The 22,371-nt window shown below is 35.2% G+C and overlaps 1 protein-coding gene across 3 annotated transcripts in view; it reads right to left on the minus strand.

Annotated features, from left to right (window-relative positions):
- Nucleotides 1-1,144: 1,144 nt before the first annotated feature.
- DICER1 (dicer 1, ribonuclease III) overlaps nt 1,145-22,371 on the minus strand; it is a 65,468-nt gene continuing 44,241 nt past the window's right edge. For all 3 annotated transcript variants that reach the window (XM_050897268.1, XM_050897269.1, XM_050897270.1), the window contains 14 exons: nt 22,126-22,265; nt 19,493-19,672; nt 18,433-18,646; nt 17,902-18,055; nt 15,495-15,677; nt 15,040-15,145; nt 14,764-14,939; nt 13,701-14,484; nt 12,107-12,262; nt 7,337-8,219; nt 5,041-5,309; nt 2,253-2,415; nt 2,087-2,162; nt 1,145-1,791 (listed from right to left, as the gene is read on the minus strand). In XM_050897268.1, coding sequence (XP_050753225.1) covers nt 1,626-1,791; nt 2,087-2,162; nt 2,253-2,415; nt 5,041-5,309; nt 7,337-8,219; nt 12,107-12,262; nt 13,701-14,484; nt 14,764-14,939; nt 15,040-15,145; nt 15,495-15,677; nt 17,902-18,055; nt 18,433-18,646; nt 19,493-19,672; nt 22,126-22,265 — 3,650 coding nt within the window. In that variant the 3' untranslated portion in view covers nt 1,145-1,625. The remainder of the gene's footprint in view (nt 1,792-2,086; nt 2,163-2,252; nt 2,416-5,040; nt 5,310-7,336; nt 8,220-12,106; nt 12,263-13,700; nt 14,485-14,763; nt 14,940-15,039; nt 15,146-15,494; nt 15,678-17,901; nt 18,056-18,432; nt 18,647-19,492; nt 19,673-22,125; nt 22,266-22,371) is intronic.

Genomic DNA, 22,371 nt, shown 5'->3' on the forward strand with positions numbered 1-22,371 from the left:
CTCTGCTTTCTCAAACTTCAAGCATAATTAACAGGGCAAAATTGCAGCAAACCTCTACTGATATTGGTGGGAATACGAGACCCACAGCTTTTTTAAAAGGTAAATTAAGAGGTATTATAGTTACAGTGCAAAAAATTAAAATTTCAAGCATAATATATAAACATAGCACCAAAACAGAAAAAAACAATGCATGCAAAAAAAGAAGGAAAAGAAAAGAAAAAAAGAACTGAGGTATTTAAGTGAAGAGTGCCTACAAAAATCTAATTAAAGAAGTATAGGCAAAGCCTAAAAAATAAAAGTATGATTTCCCCCCCACCCCCAGCAGACCAAAACACCAATGAGCTAGTTTCTCTAAATTAAGGACCTAAATCACAGATGTATCAAAAGTACGGCAGTTATATGTCAAACATCAACTTTCATGTTATTTAACAGCACAGCTTTGGTAGGTGAAATATGCATGCAACTCTGAAAAGTACAGTAAGAAATTTACGTGGAAATATCTCTAAGTGTAAAGGTGCTCTGTTTGTTAAATACGTAACCAATTGACTATAAAATCTGCAGCATATTTTAGGTGTGATATGTCTAAGGTTATTTTGTTAGAGTGACAGTTTGCACTGTGCAATTATTCATTACTGTTTCCAGTATTGGAACTATTCTAGCTTGCAGGTTTGTGTAAAATTGGAATTTTAGCCAAAGACCATATTTTGTTTATGGTATAAAAAAAACTGTAGACTAACCACCTCCTCAGAATTGTTAAAAATAACCTAATTACATATATATGAATACAATTTCTATTATAATCCTGTAATAAGTCACAGCTATAGTAATGAGTTGTACTGTAAATATAGAGCTGTATCATTGTAAAATGCATAACAAAATGAAGGGAATGTAAAACAGTTTGTTCCAAAAAGATCAGAAATTAAAGATTATTAATGAGGGTTTATTTATTTTTAAGGCAAGAACCTTTTTTTATGCAAGACTGTGTGGCATAAGGAAACTGAAGTTTCATTCTACCAGTATGCCAGCCATTTCAATTAAAATCTGTCCCTAACAAATAAGTGCAATAATGATTGGGAATGCCATCTTAACGTAAAAAAGATGACATGGAGAGGAAAAAAAAAAAAAAAGAAAAAAAAAAGGAGAATACTGGCACACTTATTCTTTCTTATACCAAATCATCCAGTACAGTTTATCAACTGCTTTATGACTGGCACTAGTGCACAGATTGAAGAATTTCAAGATTACTATATATAAATCTAGCAACTGCATTAGGCGTAAGCTCCCTGGCCTTCTAACACTAAGCAAAGCTGTACTGACAAGAAAAGTAAACCAAAAAGACCTGACAACAATTATTCTGAACACTTGCTAAATGTCATCATTAAAGCACTCTTGTGATTAAACAAAGCAGAAGTGAGGAAAGAAGACAAGATTGTGTTTGCGCAAAAAACTATAACTACAATTAGTTCCAAAATTTTATACATGTTAAATGCTTTGTTATCTATTCTGTTATCAAACAAACTTTAAATTGTCTTCCAATTTGTTCCTCTCAACATCAACATTTTTAAAAATTTGCTTTATTTGTATGTGGTTTTTTTCCCCCATTTTATTTATTTTTAAGACGAGTCTCAGCTGTTTGGGACCTGAGGTTGATTTGCTTTGAGGCTTCGTAGTGCTCTTCTCGCAGCTGCAGATTTGGCAATCCTGTAGCTTCTGCCAACACCTTTAAACTTTCCCTTTCCTACAACTTCCACCGTTACTCTGACCTTTCCATCGTAAGTTCTTTCTGCAGGACTGCAAAAATATACACAAGAATTACTTACTGCCTAGGCAAGTTAATGTGAAATAAGAGACCTACATTCTCTTTTCTACAGAATTTAAAGCAGTAGAGTTAAACAGAAATCATTACTTTTCTCAGAAAGTTATGCAAGGAAAAAAAATAAAAATCAGTGAACACAATGATCATGCTAGCTGCTTAGCACAAAAGAAATTAAAAGTAATTCGTGACATTTAAAAATCCTCAGTAGTTTATGAAGCACAGCTTAAAAATATTTTATGCCAGTGTGTACCAAAGGAAGTGTATTCTTACCTAAATTTGGCTGTCTCTGGCTCCATCTCCAGCAGCTCTCGCACTGGGGAACGGGGCACATTAGCAGAAAATTTTTCTATTTGAAAAAAAATTTAAAAAATTAGCTTTGTTCTCTTCATAGCAGATGGCACTTAATTATCATTTTTTTTCTGAAAGCTGACAATACCTATTAATGGCCTCATCATTGGATAGTACACTTGCCAAACCATTTCCAAAGACATTCCACTATCCATATAGATGGCACCAGCAAGAGACTCAAATATATCCCCCATGGCCTTTGGTACTTCAATGTCTTCCTCTTTTTCTTCATCTTCTTCAGATCTTCTGAGCTGTTTGCAATTAAAAAAAGCCAAAGGGGGGGGGAGGGAGAGAGAAGGGGAGGAGAAGAGAGAAACAATTGCTTCTTTTAAAATAAAACAAAGATCTTCAGAAATGTAAGCTCTCTTACATCCTATGCTGAGCTGCTTCCTTTAAGTTTTTCATTGACAACTTTCCACAGTGAAATTGTTCTTTTATTCCCCAATGAAACCAAGTTGCTGGATATATCATTTTTCAAATGTGAAAAAAATCCCAAACACCATTGCGTATAGAGACCTTATATGCTTTGTGAATTCCTCCTGTAATAATTTTGTAGGATTTCACCATGGGTCTGTTTTTTTCCAATAAGAAACAGACTTGGCTCTATCAGTTAATACTAGAAAGCTACTCATAACAAAGGAGGAGTTCATACATTAAACATCTCCTAGAAGGAGACTTTAAAATCTGTAAGTCCAATCTCTGGATGAAAGTCAGATATACCTTTCCTTACCTCATTTACCCCAGAAGACAAGCATGAAACAAGCATTAGTAAAATAAGCCATTAATAACTGATAACCAGCAACATCAGACTGAACTAACAGGCACACTTAGGTATTTTTTAAATGTAGCAGGCAATGTTTTCTTCTGTGCTACTAATTTAAGACAATAGTCTATTCTCATTATTAAAACTAAACTTTCAGTATATGTCTTAAAGGTCTTGAGTTAATCTAATCTTTTACTAAAAATACCTCAAATACATATAATATACATTCACCTAAGTCCAAACAAAGTAACCTGAAAACAAAGTTTCTGACCATTACTCTCCTCTGCCTAAGAGAAATAAGTTTCTGTCGGTCTTTTCCCCCAGCAGCTACCCTCTCACTCCATTTGGCCCCTATTTGGGGTTTAAAACCTGATTCAGTCCTCCTAAGAGTCACCATAATACTTCATAAACTAGTCCCACCCAATATTTCTACCTAAAATAAATCAAACAAGTCAGACCTGATGTGTACACACTCCAAACGGGAATTTTGATGTTAAAAACCAAATTCAACTGTTTTGAATAGTGTATTTCATACCAAGAGCAAACTGAAGCACTTTTGAGTTATACTGAAATAATGGAGAGAAACTAAGAGCTGCAAGGCAACGGACAACAGATGTTTCAGGAGTGAGACTTGAAAAAAGAAAAGCAGATGACGTGGAGACACACATGGAAACCAGTCTAGCTGGCACGAACTGCAGAAACAAAGACTCTTGCATTAACTCTGATGAAATAAGAGTTTCAGTAATTCAGTGCCAGACCAAGATAGGGAGCAGGCGTAGGGAGAGTGAAACAAGAATTTTATTTGAAACAGCTATCACACAATTTGGTTGCAACTTTGGTGGAAGTTTCTAGGCAATCTTTTTGCATACTAGCAAAAACTGAACAAAGCTAAAAATCACTACTATGAGCTCTTAAAATAAGTTTTTAGCCTTTTCACTCATATTGTGAAGAAAACAAGATGGATAACAGAGTTTGATCCTCTGATGTAAAATAATTTGTATTATCTAAATTTCAGTGACAAATTTCTTAGTCAATGTTTACTGAACCCTCCCATAAAACATATGGATTTCACTTTGCAACAGAGTGTGAGGGCTGTAAACATATATACGTAACTGAAGTATTCTGATTCCCAAGCTTTTAAATTGTATATCAGAAAGAAGAAATTACTAAAGACAAAGATAACATGTTTATTTAGTGCTGGAGTATTCTCAGACAGAATGTCTTTTAGAAGACTGGTCAGTTTTTCAGCAGACAAACTATTAGGGATATCTATTGGATAACACTTTTAAAGAAAGGATAATGAGAAAGTCCATCTCTTCCAGGACTCTGATTAGAATTTGACTCACAAGGCCCTTGCTCTCATACGTTTTCTGAGCAGCTTATCTAAATGAGTTAGTTTTAGTCCATTCTCCAGCAAATAGATGTTCATTATCATTACCTTTCCTGCATAGCACAGATATGATCTATGTTTGCAAGTCTTCAGTTAAACTATTTTTCAAGTGGCTTATTTGAAAGATGCATATAATGTTTCCCTGGCTAGCAGAGATAAAGCCTTTAGGAGCACGCCAAACACTCTTGAGTACACTGCAACAACACCTGCTCCAGCAGAAATCATCAGACGAAAAACAGTGGAAGTCTGTGTCAGTGTGCTACATTTAATAATCCCAGCATTGTGCCAAGGTAGTATTGTGCATGATGTTGCATGGATATCCTATCCTGAGTCAGCATTATGTGACTTTAACTCTTCATCACAATTTTATGGTATAGTAGTGCTTTCAATCTGTCAGTGAAGAAAGCAAGCTAGGCGTTTCCCACCCCCCCGCCATTTTGTTCTAACAACACAAAAGCAAAATAGTGACCGAAATCATGTGTCATAGAAAAATCTAGAGGCAAACTAGTTTCAATTTAATTATTTTCTGAACGTTCTTATTGACTTTGTACTTTCTGAAGATTGTATTTTACTTTGCATATTGCATGCTTTATTACTGGGAGCCTGCTTCTATGGCTGCTGTGTGTATAAAACTAAAACATTACAAAAATGGACATCACGCTAAGAAATCCAGTGACATGCTTCAAATTGGACACTGAACACAGTCCTCCTACTTCCACTAACCTCAGAATCCATTCCTTGCATTTCATTCTTTTCCATTTGAAACTGCACGAAGTCATCAATAACATGAAACAGTTCAGGAGAGACAGCTTTGAAGTACTTGTGGTAGTCATACTTTACAGCTAATGATGCAAAAATGGTATTATTGACTAGAGCAGATCGTAGGTCAGTAAGAACTCCTGGAGAGTGTTGCCGTGGGTCTTCATAAAGGTGCTTGGTTATGAGGTAGTCCAAAATTGCATCTCCCAGGAATTCTAAGCGCTGGTAACAATCTTAAAGCGTTGCAAATAAAAGAATGTACAACACCACAATTAAGTTTAATACACACATTCTTTCCAGGCCTTTCTGGATACAAGGTTTGGTACACTGCCATGTAAATTCCACAAACTAACCAATGCTCAGAGAAGACAATCTGTTTTTTAAAACAGGTATCTTTGTGTTTAAAGAGATTGTTATTATTAAAAAGTCAAAAAAGCAGAAGTTATATCTAATAATAAAGCCACCTTTGAACCAAATGTTAATTTGTCAGGCTAGCGAAACACTTGTGTTTATAATCAATTAATGCTTTTACTCAAGATCTTCACATTGTGCTGAGAAACGTCAAAAAAGTAAAATCAAGAGGTTCCACCAGCACGCTGATCTGAAAATGGTAACAATTAAACCTCCAAAAAATTAATAAAGAAATCAATGTATTAAAAGCAGGGGGAACATTCAATCTGAGATTTTCCATGTAATTTGCCACACATTTAGATTTCTCAAAAAGCAATGAATAAAGATTCCCATTCGGAAAGGGTCTTTTAAACTGGAAACTAAAATTGCCAAGCCTTTGCTGTTTGGAAAATTGACAGGGGACGTGGGAATGGAGAGCTATGGAGGTCTATTTTTAGAATATAAACAAAAGCAAAAAACCCTCTTGAAAGCAAACATGGATAGGTGGGTAGAGAAGGAAGGAAGACAAAATTACTACAAGAGTAACATGAGAGTGAAATGGCTAGTACTGACTTGCTTTTATCACAGCTGAACCTAAGATGCTGCCAGATCTCAACTGCTAGCTACTCCTTAAGAGAAAAAGTTACAGATAACAGCAATTCACAATTGTCTTATTTGGTAAATAGAAATGGAATCAAAAGTTTCTGCTATCAACAACGTAATTTCATTTAGACACTATGCCTCAAGGTTTCTGTTTGTTAGTATATATGTAAAAAGGAATCATCTACCTTCTATATCTGTTGTGAAATATTTGTAAAAAGTGAATATATATATATGTGGGTAATATTACCTAGAATGAAAAACCAAAGGAGCGTTTCAGTGTTTTGTCAGAACTGTTTCTCAATGTACTAACATTTCAAAATGACTTATTTCTTTAATTAAAGCAGAGTTTTCTTACTCGTTGGAATAAGGAACCAATTCACTATGGGGAAAAATTCAGACCGCTGACTGCACAGGAATTTGCCATTCACTTCAAATAGGGTTGGAATTTTACCGTGGTTTGTTTTTAATTGCATATTACCATAGGAAAATATTTAAAGTTTTAGAATGAACGAATACTAAATTAATTAGTATAAGCAAAAGTAATTCAAGATTACAGAAATAACAAATTTTTACTGCTGTAAAATCTTTTATGACATCACGTACAGAAACATTAAGCAGTTAACCTGAAATTAATATTTAGTCTGATTTAGTCAACTGCTTCAAACTTTGACTTTAAATATTTACTCAATAAAATGCCTAGACTTAAATTAAGCCTTCTAATTCACAACTTCAAATGGAAGTCTCCATATTTTGCTATCCTATAGACTATTCAGCTAATAAAAGTTGTATAGTCTACTTTTAATCTTCTGAAATACAGTCAAAGGGTAATATTCTTGGAATTAAATTATAGGACAAATTTGCTAAATATATTTGCAAAACATGATCGCTACTTCTAGGAGTACACTGCAATTTTCCAGAGTTCTACAAGAAATTATTTCAGCTAAATGAGGATCTAATGTCAGTCATATACACCTAGTGATACAGCATCAGAGATAAAAAATGCTGCTCTTTCCCAAAACTTGGTTAGGCTTCAGTAAATCTTCTATCTGTATCAAGTCAAAATATGAATAATCATTGAGATACAGCTTCAACAAGTATTCCCCTCTAAATAAGGGGCAAGATATTCTAAGTTTTTTTATTCAGAGACTATTGACTTCTTAAAGTAACGTGACGTCGAAAAAAAGACTACGCATGGGAACACAACATATATTGCTTCTCTTGCATTTACAATATGGGAAAAAAAACTAGTTTCTTTAAGACAACTTACCAGTAATGGTATTATAATGGTACGAGGCATGAGTAAATGCCTGAAGAAGATAAGCCTTGTTCTTAAAACTGTAGTTTATTTTCTTCTCAAAGTTTTCAAAACCAGAAATAAGGTGATTTAGGGTTTTTTCAGCATCTGGGTGATCAAACATACACCTCGGTGGAATCTTCAAACAGCCATACTCGAGGTCTTTATACAGAGAAGGCTCTGAATTAGCTACAGAAGCAGAAACTGAGGTTGGTGAAGTATTGTTCTGCTCACTGTTACAATTCTCTCTGGTAGCACACAAAGCGCCTTCCCAATCAGTCTTTTTAATTACAGGGAGCACCTTCAGCCCCAACGAACACAGGAAAAGCTGAGCAGCTCTTTCACCACAGCTGGTCAGATAGCAGCCCAACAGGGCTTCCACACAGTCTGCAATGCTTTTGTCAGCAATACACTGCTCTGTATGCAAGTCATATGAGATAGACTGTTTTCCTGCATCAACACCACAGTTTTCTTCTGATGGATTCCAGAAGCCCACTACAAAATCATCCTCTTCAACAGCCTTGCTAGGATCCAGATAGCACATAGCATCCCAAGAGCTATAGTCAAAATCATCAAAATCTGATGAAAACTGAACATTACCCAGGGATGACTTTTTGGGTGCTTTCCATTCATAGTTTGAATCAGTGGTTGAAAAGTGTGAGAGAGAAATTTTCTTCACAAAAGCCCCTGATCCCATTAACATATTATCAATGAATTTGATATGCTCCTGATCATACTCCAGAAAATCATCTTCAAAGTCTGTTTCTTCCTTGGGTAACCTCCACATTAGGTCTTCATCCTCTTCATCATCATCATAATCATCAAGTTTACCATTAGCCAACAAGTTCTCCTTTGTCTATGAAAGAACACAAAAAATATGTTACTGAAGAGGGAAATGAGAAACTTTTATTCCAGAACTGTCAGAAGAGTAGGATTTGAGTAGTGTCTGCTAACAATAAGACTGATTTTTTTAATGTTCCTAATTACATTGTCTGATCAGATGCACAATACAACCTCAATTAGCACTAGCATTCTAAGTCTAGAGTAATTGTCTTGGAATACAAACCCTTTATTACTAACCTATAATAGCATATGTTCTAAATATAACACATGCAGCATTTCACAGGAATTCGTGCTTATACTTGAATGTGATGCACATACAATTAACTTTAAATCCACTAAACATTATACACTTGCACACCAAAGTAAACAAAGGAAAGAATTCTAAAGTAACAAATTTAGAGAAGTACAAGAAACAGTTTTGGGTGCATCCTTCTCTCTAGCTGCTAAGTAAGGCTATAACAAATGTTGAATCAATGTAATTTTGAGGATTCTTTCTACATCCTTCTATGGCAAATACTAAGGGACTTGCAGGGTTTACTATAGTCACAATCACGACAATCTCAGTTTTGGGACACACAAATGGAAAACACATTCAATGAAACAACTGTAAGAACTTCTTTATCCTAGTTCTTCAATAATCATCACTCGAAGCAGCAAAATACATTTATCTACGCTCTCAAATACAGTCAGCTGTGAATTAATTCAGTCTACTTGGCAAACTAGTAGAAAGTAAGTTTAGTGAATCAGTGTAGGTGATTTTTATATGACAGATCACAACCAACAGTCTAATACCAGTTAGTTGGCAAGAATCTAATGCTTACGTGGGCAACAGTCTTGACTGCATGTGTTGGGGATTCAATAAGTGATCTTGCTGCTTATTAGACATTAGATATAGGCCAATCTTTGGTTCTGTAAGAACCACAGTACAAGTTAATAATTCTTAATTTTAACAAATATGAAATCTCTCCAGTTTGTCATACATTTAATTTCACCAGGATTTCAACACAGCAGGTCTAAAAATGGAAAAGCAGAAAAAATGGCACACTTCTGTAATATAGGTTTTTGTTGTTCGTTTGTTTTTAAACTGAATATTAACATATACTTTATATCATGAAGTAGGATAATAACTCGATGCAAAGGCAACTAGTATTAATCCTATCCTTTAAACAAGTACGTATTTGTTTAAAGTTTGGGGTTTTTTTCAGGCTATACTTATAGCCTTAACTAATTAAAAGAAAAGTTAAAGTTGTCACCAATTTTCTAATACTTACATACATACCCACAACAACAAAACTAATGATGTCTCATGTCTTTTCCCTGCTCATACTGAGCAAATTGGTACGGACTGATGTAAATTATAAATTGAATGCAGATATGCCCAAGTTATACAATGCTATACAATTTGCCATGGCCCCAATCCAGGAAAGCACTTAAACATATTAGCTAAATGCACAAGTAGTCTTCCTAACATCAAAAGGACTATTCACAGGCTCAACCCAGCATCACTGATGTCAGCAGGAATTCTGCCACTGAATTTGACAGGAGCAAGATCAGATTCAAAGTGCTTTTCTGGATTGGGTCCTGAAAGCCAACACCATTTTGAATCAAGTGAAACAGCCTATATCTGCCCTCAATCTATGTATGTCATATTGTAGATCTCAGTCACTTAATCTTGCAAATCTGTGAACCAGATGCTACCACTGGGGACCTCTCCCTTTGGGCCAAATGCACAACTCTCTAGAGGTGTGGATGGGTGACAGCTGTAAGGTGCACTAGGCAGCACTTGAAACCATCTAACGATCAAACAGATCACGACATTCCTCATCAGGATGGAGCAGGCTTGGTCAGGTTTATTAATGAGAGGAGAGGAAAAAAAGTGACTACAGAAACTCATAGTTAGACATTTTGCCAAAAGAATTTCTGCTGCTGTAATTACTTATCTCACATATACACAGCAGGGATTTCTGTAACTTTAATTGTTCAGAAAGAGGTAGCAAAATTTGATTTGAAATAGTTATTTTGGATACTAGTAGCAGTATAACGCTCTAAATAAGACTAATTTAACGAGTGCCAACTAGAGCTAGTGCTGATTTTCCCTTGTTACATGCCACCTGTGACATCTGTCACTGAAATAAAAATACACTCTCTGAGTGAGACATGTCTATACGGATGATTCAAAACAGATTTCGGTGTCTGTTTTTGCAAAGATTTAACAAATGAGAAATTTCGTTTTTATTACAATTTCATTCACAAGTTTCTTAAAATAAAATTAATTTTAATTAGGACAGCTACATGAACTACCCTAACATTGTCTGCACATCGCTTCCTGTATTAAAAAAAAAAAAAAAATTCTAAGTGATGAGAACGAACAGTAGGTAAAGGAGCCAGGAAGCAATTCTGATAGTTGATTTTTTTCATCATTAGACAGCATTTAAAAAATAAATCAACAATGAACCCCAGGAGAAAGAACCTTTTCTTAAAGAATGCCTGCTTGATTTTGAACGAGTTATGCCCACTTACAAGCTGAAAATAAATACATGTAAGTGCCTTTTTCACGCTCTTTGGAAATCAGCTATTTGATCAAATGAACAAAGGAAGATCTTTCCCCTTATTAAAGCTTGATAACACAAAAAATACCAACATTTGACCAGGATGTTTTAGGAATAATTTGTCATAATGATATGAGATTTCTAGCCCCAGTTATAGACCATCAGCCCATGGATGGAGAATGAAATTTACATCTGAGAAAGCAAAATATCTACTTGGCACAAAAAACCCACTTCTTAGTTGCATCAACGTCTGCATTTTGGTCTGAAATTGTGTTTTATTTACAAATAAACAGTGACTAGCAAAGAAGAAGAGGCCACTGAAAAGTTATGGAGAACTGAAAGCTTTTTAAAACCAATGATTAGCTCCTGTCCCAAACGTGCTATCTTATTTTTAGAAAGGTATAGCAGTAAGTCTCTTTGAAAGGAAATCTTGGCACAATACAGAACCACAATAATCAGGTTGTTTTATTCTGCAATAAACATTTATTTGCACAGTACATCTGTACTAGATGTCCTAACAGTCCTCTCATGTGCCCTCTGGTGGTTCTACAATCCGAGTGTGGTCTTCAGAATTGGGAAAAAGAAAAAAATCCCTCTACCTTCCTCCCCCGACCTCCAAACCAGTCTCAGACACTTAAAGATTACATTACTGACTGCTGTGATCAGTGATATTTCTTATACACGCATTTGTACTCTCGACATATGAGTATAGTCAGAAAGTAATTTGAATCGTTCCTTATTAAGATTTGTCATTCTAAAGCTTTTGGTGATGGACAGTGAGGGTGTCTAAGCCAGCATTGTATTTTGGATGACAAGTAACTCTCAGTCATACTCATGGTGTAGCTAACAGCAACCAATATTGAACATTTTCTCAAGCCAGTTCTAATCTTCGTTCTGCCTCAGCACTATGAAAAACAGCAACTCCTTTTCATATATTCTGTAAAGGTGAACTCATTATTTATTAAAAAGCTGACAGTCTTCTGCCTATATGTATTACAGCAAAACCAGTAATAATAATTTCATTTAAAATTTCCAAGAGAAATTTCAGAAAAACTCCCTGAGAGCATGCTAACTACAAGCAAAAAAGTTTTTCTTCTCTGCTTTTCGATTAATATATACACTCATTATTGGATGATGTGCAGTAAATTTCCTTACTTTGGGTTCTATTCAGGATCAGTTTTCCTCTCATTTTCTGTAAGTTATAGTGAAGTTTTAGAAAGGAAACAAAGATACAGATTTACTTTGTTTTGCTGAAAACATAGCAAAATATCTGGGGGGTGGGAGGAGGTAGGGGTGAGAGAATACAGACACATGAATAATTATTCCTCAACATAATTAAATAAAGTCTTACCATTTCATCTTTCTCCCACTTATCAGTGTTGCTCTTGTCCTGGTTTACTATGTACCCAGGAGGAAGCCAATTCACCGGGGGATCAAAAATCGATACCACCATACGACTAGGCAGTCCTTTCTTTTTTCCAAGGCGATACAAGTTACAGTTGCTGACCTTCAAGAAAAACATTCTGATAAACCTCTAGACATAATTTACATTAAAATAGGTTAAAAAGCAAAAGGAGCAAAACAATTTTACATGTCGAGCCAGATCTTGTACCATTATGCATTTTCTCTAGTTCTCAAAAGGGTGTTCAGCTTTCTTAATATAGTACAACCAATTCATAGCAAGGTACAGATTTTTTAAATTTTTTTTTTTTAAGGCCAAGCATATTAGGTGTGACAATTTCAGTTAAAGAAATCTGATAGATTAAATTCTCTTTGCAAAACAAGATTATTGCAACTTCTAAAATAATAGTAAATATAATCCGTACAAGTATCATTAATTACCAATATTAAGAAACAATATTCAGACTAGATTTGGAATGAAAAACCCTATTAAGGGTAGATTGACCTAAACCTTGGCAGAAGGTGTCAAAACAGTTCCATATAACAAATCTTATTAAGTCATAATCCAGATGTTATTTTGATAGCCTCTAAAATTCTTTTAAATATTTTAAAGGGAAGGGAAAAAAGCACTCTCACATACACAAACATGCTTCCTTTTTGTTTTTAACTATTAACTTCTGATCTTCGTTTCTCATTTTAAACATATTTTCCATGTTTGTTTTTAAAGTCTTGAAATTTGAACTTGAATATTCAATCACTTCCTTTATTTGAACTGTGCAATTTATTTAGCCCCCTTTATTTTCCAAGATTAAATTACTCAATCATTTAATTCTCAATGATGCATTTTGTTAGAGGCAGACAATCAAATCCTTAGCATTTAATTCAAGTTATCACATTATGTGGGGAAAAAACCCAAACAAAACAAAACTTTCACGACTGATTATTCCAGAATTTAAAAACAGCAGCAGTAGAACTGAAGACTCTGCTCCCTACTGTTTATATTTACTTTAAAATACTTCCAAAGTTTTGATGCAACAGTTCTGTAAGAGTTTTCGTTATTTCCTTTTTAGTGTTCCTATAAGATCATGCTAAAAGTTTTCAAGGAAAGTAACTTACTGAGGAAACAAAGGAAAGGTCAAATAAAGCTACAACCTAAGTCTCTGTGCTGCTAATTCAATCCTTCACTCAAGCACTCCAGTTAAAGAGTTTCTACTCAATACAGCTCTAGTGTTCAGTCCACCAAACATCCTCACTAACCCAGAACTTTTAGTTCTGTTCAGTCCTGTCCTTTCTTAGGCTGGTAACCAGCTGGTTTAGATTTCAAAATGAACTGCAGAAAACAGTTTCAATCAATCACAGTTATGGCAACATTAATCCCGTAGTCCTGTATTTTTATTCCTAATATGCATGCTACCCAATGTATAATCACTAAAGCTGTGGAATTAAATCAACCTGTTGCCATCCAATCTTCTAGCAAAATTTTTATATATATGGCTTGTTACAGCATGCCTTTTACATAATACCATTAGATTGTTTCTACTTACTTTTTTGCTTCTCATATATGACAGCCGTCCCTCATGAGCATCAGGGTAAGTGCAAAACAAGTACGTAGTGATGGCATGCTTTAAAAATGAATCACCAAGCATTTCTAGCCGCTCCAGATTAAATCCATCACTAGCATTTGAAAGAGTCAAAGCTTGAAGAATGAGACCAGGATTAGGACCGAGAGTTTTTGAGGAGTACCCACTGGAAGGGTTCTTTTCAGAATCTGCTCTGTCTTTTGAAAGATTAATAGCTTTTGAAGTACTGGTGGTCACTGCCATTTTGGGGCATCCATCTGAGGTAGATCTGTTAGCATTTCCATCAAGGTATTTATTACTCAGTAGAGTACATTCATTGCTGGGCTTGGGCTGGTTCTCACTGTTGTATAAATTCTGAATGGGATATGAGGTAGTTGGTTGTACAGGTATTTCCTGCCTGCAGTAATTCAGCTGATTTCCTTGGCAAAAGTCTCTGTTAACTAAATCACAATTGCCATTGGCAAGATTTTTATTATAAGAAACACCATTAATTGCTGCAAGTTCTGCCGAGACATCAATTTGGAGTTTACTGGGTGACTCATTGAGCAATGTTCTGTAACTCACAGACATTTGGTCATGGTTTTCTGCAGAAGAGGTTCTATTAGCACCTTGATGTGCAGCATTTTCAGGGACTACAATTGTGCTGTGCTTACAGTAATTTTCATTCTCTACTAAAGAGGAGTTAGGAATAGAGATGAAGGATTTGCTGTCAATAGATTTTTTCCATCCGAAGTCCAAGTTAGGATATCTGTAAAGATACATGCTGATTTTGTTAACAAAAAAATATTATCACAAGACAAGAAGACTCTACATGCACATACATGTTTAAAAAAAGCCACATTCTTCTGAAAAGAACAGTGACTGCAGCATCTAACTTCACCATTCACAATCAAGTCTTTTTAAACTATGTTTCACTGAAAACTGACATGAGTTAAACAAAGAGGATCAGTTTTAAATTCATGCAGTAATAGTTAAGTTTCCACCTTGATTTCCAATGAAGTCAGATATCACACTGAAAAATACATGCCTGAAATCTGCAGGAAGTGATTTGACCCCTACACCAGCATCAGTGGCTGTTTGAGCTCTTAGTTCCTCTGCTGTCAAAAGGCAGTGCAGGCGATAAAGTATGCTGGGGAGGCAAACTGCTTTTCTCCACAATGATGCTGGAATAGGATGTATAGCACAGAGCTCTGGAACCAGTATCTGGGGAGAGGAGAGGAGAAGAAAAGAATTTTACCTGTAAAAGTAGTGGTCACATCACTGTTAAGAGAGAGACAACTTGAATTAGATACTTCTATTTTACCTGCTTATTCTGCAAACTTTCCCACTTTGCTTTCCTCTTCTCAGCACTGCTTAGTGGAAGTGCTTTCCCCTTCTGATTCAAATGGCGAGGAGTCAAAAGATTAAGTCTAAAAACCATGTGAAAATACTTTAATGTAAGTACATAATTAATGAATAGAACTTACTAGCCTAAACTTTCTAAAGCAATGACTTATTCTTAGTATTCAACCTTAATGCATTGTGAAGTGACAGCACAGTTACCTCTGAAAAAAAAAAAAAAAAGAAGGACTCAAGTTACAGTTGTTATAAGTTAAGTACCCTTCAAGAAAAAAAACCCAGTAATTATTTTGGAAAACATAAGCCCTCAGCTTTATCCTATAATTTAAAAAAAACAAAAACAAACCAAACCAAAACAAACAAAAAAAGGCACTGTATTGTCAAACTACAAACATCAGACACAAATATGACTGTTGTTACCTTGAAGATGTGTGGTCCACATCCAGCAGTGGCTGGTTGAGATTGGTAAGGTCAAGATTATACTTTGTTTTATAATATTCAGCAAAAGTTTCATATTCAGGGGAAGGGAATTTACTGAGCGGAGTAAGATCAGTGTATACATCAGCTACATAGAATCGATGAGGCTGATCAAAATTTCGATACCTAAAAGAAATAATAAATATTTTGGCATATGTTATAGCGTTAGAGTAAAGCTTGTGCTAAGTTCTTCATGTTCTAATGTGGTCAAGTGATAAACCATTGAATAGCTCACTTGAGGTTTTTGGTTGGTGGGTTTTTTTGTTGTAGAAACCATTTGTTTAGCTAACTCAAATACTAAATGAGAAGCGTGCTATAAGATAAGGAAGAATAAAGTCAATCTATAATCTATGAAATTCCCTCTACAGAAACATTTAAATTAAATGCAGGATTTACGTCTTCAATACCTAATACAAAAACCAGCTCTAGACAACAATCTCCAAAAGTAATGCTGCAAATGATAATTTCTTAATTCCAAACACCTAACAATTAAACTTGATAATTTGGCTTTTTAATGTCTAGTCTATGTGCTACAATCGGTAGAAACGGAGTTCTGCTGCATACAAAGATTGTACTACCTCACATCTAAACTGGCCTTTTAACCAAGTCATTCTCCAAATAAAGTTAAAATACAAAACCCCAAAATACATAGTAAGGTAAATTCACAGGCCTTCCAAGGACAATGCAGTTCTTGTAATACAGGCAGAATGTTAGAAAAATAAAGCCATAATGCTGCAACACCTTTACTGTGGCTACTGATGCTCATTGGATACTATGGTGATAAACATGCACAGGAAAATAATAATTAAAAAATCATTAAATCAACATTCAATATATAGATTTGCATATTAGTTTATTTCATACTTTGATCTGCTGCATCTATCATTTTAAGCTTCTATTCAAATATCTAAACAGACATCTCTAAATAAAATTAACACACTATTAATGAGTCTTCTCTCTTCCAAAGAGAAAAATCAAGAAAACCATATTCACAGGCTGTCTGAACTTCTTCATTGAAGAACACGCTGGTTAAAGGAGCTTTCAGGAAATCCTTTTTTCTTATCTTATTCAGAATGATGCCTATTCTAAAGAATTCAATCAGAACTGTACCAATACACAGTCATCGTATTCTGCTTCCCCTGAGGAGCTCATAACCAAGTAGGACAGAGAAGGACAAGCACATATTTCCACCATTTTTGTGCTAACTGAAAACAGAAGTACTTGAAATTCTGAGATTTCTTAATGTATGAAACAAGGTCAAAAATTTTTTGGCTTCTCCCAAGCCTCAACATTATCACATAGCAACTAATAATTCTCATAAGAGAGATGTGCTCAGCCACCTACCCTAGCTCCAATCCCAATTAAAAAAAAAAAAAAAATAAGGGGGAAGAATAATACTGGTTTAGGCACCGTGGCCAGACCTTCAGACAGGTGAAATACCACAGCTTCACTGAAGTCCAGCAACCGTGCTAATTCGCACTACCTATGAGGTACTTCTACAGCGTTAACTCTGATCACATGAAGTAATGCTTATACAGAGCGATGGTCCGTCACCACTTTTTTACCCTAGTGTTTTTACCACAGTATTCACCAGCACTGGAAGACATTTAAAGAAGAAGGAAAAAAAAAAAAAAAAAAAAAAAAGTCTAACACAGATGAGGCCAAAATAAAGTACTAATATTTATCTTCCATATATATTCTGTAACTGCTGTTGTAACTACTGTTGTTTACAATATAATAGGTACAAGCACAAGCCAGTCAGTCCATTTTCTTTTTTCACATCATGCCAAACATGACATAGGGAATAATTAAGTCTCCACAAAACCTACCAATTCTGGAGAACCTTTGTATATCCAGTACATAAAGCGATGTAAATTTCCCCTCTAAATACCACTCAATAGAAAGATTCTTTTAACTGGTCTTTTTCAGTTGTTAATTTTTCCATCTACCAACAGCATACCTTCCTTTTGCAGGCCTTTGGTGTGACTAAGCAGTAACCAGAGAACAGGACTCCCACTCAATCTTTCAAATTAAAATTGGTTTCAGCAGGCCTTTTCTTGATGGAGTCACAATGTTTTATCAGAATACTACGTAAGTTTTGTGGTGAACTCAACTATTCCTAATAAAAAGGTAATGAGTCTTGGGAGGCCTAAACACTTAAATCCTACTATATAAGATTAACTATTGACTAAAAAATATCTTTAAATTATTTGAGACACCACCAGATACCTTCAGATTAATAGCATACATTTCTTACAAGCAATTCTGTTGCAGATACTAACATCCCCTTATTACAAGTGCTTGTATAAACGCAATAGGTACATACCTGAAGTATGTATACAGCACTTACCGTGGAATGATAACCGCATCCTGGTAATCTTCTAACTTGAAAATAAAAGGCATTTCTTTTGTATATTGTGTACTGGGAATGCCTGTACGCGCCTCAGATTTCTCAATGTCTTCCATAAACTTAAAGTCAATGTCCAAAGTGCTGGAGTCATCAACTTAAAAAGGAAAATGCATAACTCAGTTATTCAGGGGAGAGTTTTCCAGGCTGAACTTTTCTGCGAAGTTGTAAATTACAGAATTTTTTTCTGATTCTATACACGTATTTGATTATTTCCAAAAAATTTCAAAGGAGATATATATACGATTTTAGGCCCTTATGGAGTCAGCTGAAACCTACTATAAATCAACTCACATCACCAAGTTAAAACTCATTTGGAATTGTGAAGAAGTAATAAAAATATAACTGACAAATTTTCATACTACCACATATATTAGTTCTACAGCTAACATCTAAAATTTAACATAAACATTAACAAACTTGTTGCTAAAGGAATTCAAAGAGAATATTTAAAAACAAGAGCTCTGTTCTTACCAACATTAAGAGGTAGAACACAATAGGCTGAATCAGCTTCTGTGGGTTTGAACTCTAGTGCAGGTTTCTCAAGACGAAGAATATGTGAAAAAATGTACTGGTGGAGTCGCGTTATCAGCTCAAGCATTTGCAGAGACAGAGTAAAACCAGATTTCTTAAGCTCAATAGATATTGTAACCTCTCCAGAGCGAGTATACACAGGAAAGTGAGGAATCTAAATAAGAAAAAAACCAAAAGAAATCAAGAGAGAAAATCCAGAGCAAGATTCCTCTACACAGTACCAGTTGTTTAGTTCAGATGCTGAGGTAGCGCTTGCCTGACCCCACAGCAAACTGCAAACTGGATCAGAATTTTGACCTTTGATGACCTTCAGTTATAGATGAGATTTTGAAGGCTTAAAGAATAACTGCTTTTTTTTTTCCCCCCAATAGTTCTCCTTGTGTTTTACAGCTCTTCTCTTTATATAAGATCAAGTAAAGATGCAAGTCTTTTCCATTATGGAGGAAGAAATGTGAAAACCAGCAATATTCCTGAAATGTTTTCTTCTGCAGACAACGGCAAATATAATTTGAAAAAGTCTTCCTCAGCTGAGTCTCATCCACAGAAAATGCCTTTCTATTAAAAACTTTCCGAAGCAAGAGGTGCCAATTTCAATTAACATGGCCTACTTTTTCTGTTGCTGCAGACTACGAATGCTGAGAGGACTTATTACTATAGCTTTCATATAGATAAGGTAGCGCTGCAGGTCATCTCTGTAGCTCATACACCACTCCTATCAGACCTCACACAAAAAAGGAGGAACATTTTGAATTTGCCACTGCAAAATAATAAAAAATAAAATTGTAAATCAAAAGTTTGGCAAAAATAGAACAGATTGTTCCATCACTAAAGACAAAATGAAGTGGTGACTCGACTGGATGGATATTATTGCTTATTTTCTGGAGGTTACTTGATACAAGCAGCACTTATGGTCATTTCCAACTCTTCAGTCTGGGGGTGGGGAATAAGTGGAAAATGACAGATTGTAAGGCATGTAGAATAAAGGAGCTAGATTCATTACCTGAGGTATAGGTTTGGCTGTCAATATGCCAAAACATCTTGTTGTATCCTCAGGAGGATATAGCTTTCGTCTCCTGAAGTTGAGCTCATCAGGTAGAGGAGTCGTTAACACCATTCCTATTACATACAGGTAACAGGGCTGATCAGGTTTGGGATAACTATCCCTCAAACATTCTGGAATCTAAAAATCAAAAAAAGAAAAAAAAAAAATCAACATGATAAAAATCAGCAAAATTCACCTAAAGACTATTCTTTGAACAAGGCTTCACATGTTTATTTGGAAAGGTATTGCTAAAAATAAGAAATAAAAAAAAATTAATCTGGACCTAAGTAATGTTTTCTTTCTTAAGCAAAAACGTTTGGTCAGCAGCCTGGCCTGGCAGCCATGACATCCGTCTGAACACTTGCATTAAGGGAGCATGATGCTCTCAGATCTTCCTGTTTGCCAAGAGGCAACTTCCATTACATCCCTAAACTTCTTCTGTATGCACCCTGTATTAGAAATGCAAGTCCAACTGTAGAACACAGACAGCACTTCACCATAAATACAACTGAAGTTTTGATGCCAATTTCCATATTTAGCCAGTAACTCTGGAGCACACTTTATGTCCAAGGTCTTTGGACCTTAACAGTAGAAGAGAGGGAAGAAAAAAAAAAAAAACAACCACTAAAAAACGCCCCCCAAAAAGGTGCACGCACAGGAAAAAAGCTACATCCCAGTAATTCAATTTTCATATAAGCTTGGCTGAACTTACAGCTTCATTAACATGGATACTTTTCCCCAGCAGAACTGTTTAAAAGTATCAAAAATGTTTTTTATACACTTGGGACAAACACACAAACAAAATTCGATACACTGCCCCTTTGCCCAGGCACTACACTATAGAAGTTTTCTAATAACAATTCTAGCTTGCAGATGTGAATACTAACAACAGCCACAAGCACTTTTAACTCTGCTGCTCGTATTTGTCATAGACCTTAAGAAACCATGCTTTATGTTTGGTAGGAGTTCATTACTTTGTATGTCTCAAAAATGATTCTCTTGTTTATCTAAAACTAAATTGCAATACATGTAGTCCTGGATTTTAAAGTTATACTGTAGCAAAACTACAGCTTTGGCTTAATGGAAAATTACTCCTAAATTTAATAACTATATTAAGCCCAAGAGGATCTTGTAGACCTTCAACATTTGCCAAAGCTTCTTTTCCAGATGTGAAAACTTGGTACAAAAGCAAGGGAAAGTATTCTTGGATTCTGTATTAAAAAAAATAACCAAGAAAGAATGATGCATCACTTGACAAATCAACTCCTCTGAATGAGATACCATAATTGTGCATTTTACGAGTCACCCCTATTCCAGCAATCACTAGTGAGGTAAGATGACTGAGAAAGGCACTTGTAACAAGAAGCACCAAGAAACACTGTGCAAAGATGCAAACTGTTTGTGACGTATTGCAAGAAAAAGGTTTTCTCATCTGTCGTTCCCTCTGTAATATACTCTGTAATGCCACGGTATCCTTTCCTAAGCTTTCCCAACAACCAATTATTTAAACTACTAATAAAACTGGGGCATGCGGAGGATGCCAAGAATGGAATTACTTTAGGGCTATCACCACAACTGAGGCTGTATGTAAACATACAACGCAGCACTGTAGCCTACTACTGTGAGGGTACATGCTGACATTCCTACATGTGACCAAAGGCTATAGGTTTCTCCATGAAATGCAAAGATTATCAGAAGCTACTATGCAGTCTATTCTGAATGAGTTACCTGTTCTATTCAAAGGACCTTGGACAGAACCTGTAACAACTGCAGGGGAAGAAGGAAGGTTCTGGAGTAGTTGCAAAATACTCTGACAAAGCTTCTTTTCTCCATTTTCTTTACTTCTAAAGTATCTGACATTCACCCATAAATACTTTATAACAAGTCCAATTCTACAAACTGATGTGGCTGAAACCTGTTGTAACAGATCTATGGATAAGTTACTTAGTAATGCAAAGTAATAGTAAGTATCTTATGTGACCCCTTTAGCATATTAAGTATAATATTTAGAACTATTTTAAAAGTAAAAAATATTAAAAGTATACTTGATATTCTAAGATTCAAACCGAAAATTATTAAATTCTATGTTCAACCAGTAAAGTCATCAAACTAAGACAAGCATCTAAAAAAAAAAAAAAAAAAAAAAAAAAAAAAAAATTCTGTGTTTGGTGCCTGGCAAATAACTTTGACCCCCTGGGCATTTCCTTCAATCTTCAATTATTTGTTTAGAAAGGCAGTAATTCTTCCTTTGCTCTAGTATATTTACCAGAGAACTTAAAGATTTTACAGATTATTAATGCAGGACAATTTTTCCTCCCAGTTATTTCTATACTAGGCAAATACACTCAACAAGCTTTACAGAAAGTGTACATTCTTTGAACTACAGGCATGCTTCCAAAGCATATGGTCCCATAAGCTCATTCAGGTAACAGTGCAAGTTTCCATACAGGTAAAACCGCAAAATATTTCCACTCCAAATGCAAGACTTGTTGTAAAAGATTCTTATCAGATAAGATTAAGAGTTGGCAATTTTGTCTTATCAGTACATAAGCATTTGATCAGAGATGTGGACAGCAGTGAGTGATACTAACAGCTTTAGGATAGCACTGTCTTCGTTTTGTAGAGCCTGGCCTTCCTGGAACACTGGTTTCTTCTTCATCATGTAAATCAAGCTCCTCCTCATATTTAACCGTTTCTTTACCAACTGGCATCAAATGATCATCCAGTTCACCTGAATATTATGAAAGAGTACGAAGAAATAGCATTATGAACAATCAAATCTTGGTTCCTTCAGATACTACGCAGTAGATGTGATTTCATGATTCTCACGAAAACAC

Source organism: Gymnogyps californianus, chromosome 5, assembly GCF_018139145.2.
Source record: "Gymnogyps californianus isolate 813 chromosome 5, ASM1813914v2, whole genome shotgun sequence".
NCBI classification, from domain to species: Eukaryota; Metazoa; Chordata; class Aves; order Accipitriformes; family Cathartidae; genus Gymnogyps; species Gymnogyps californianus.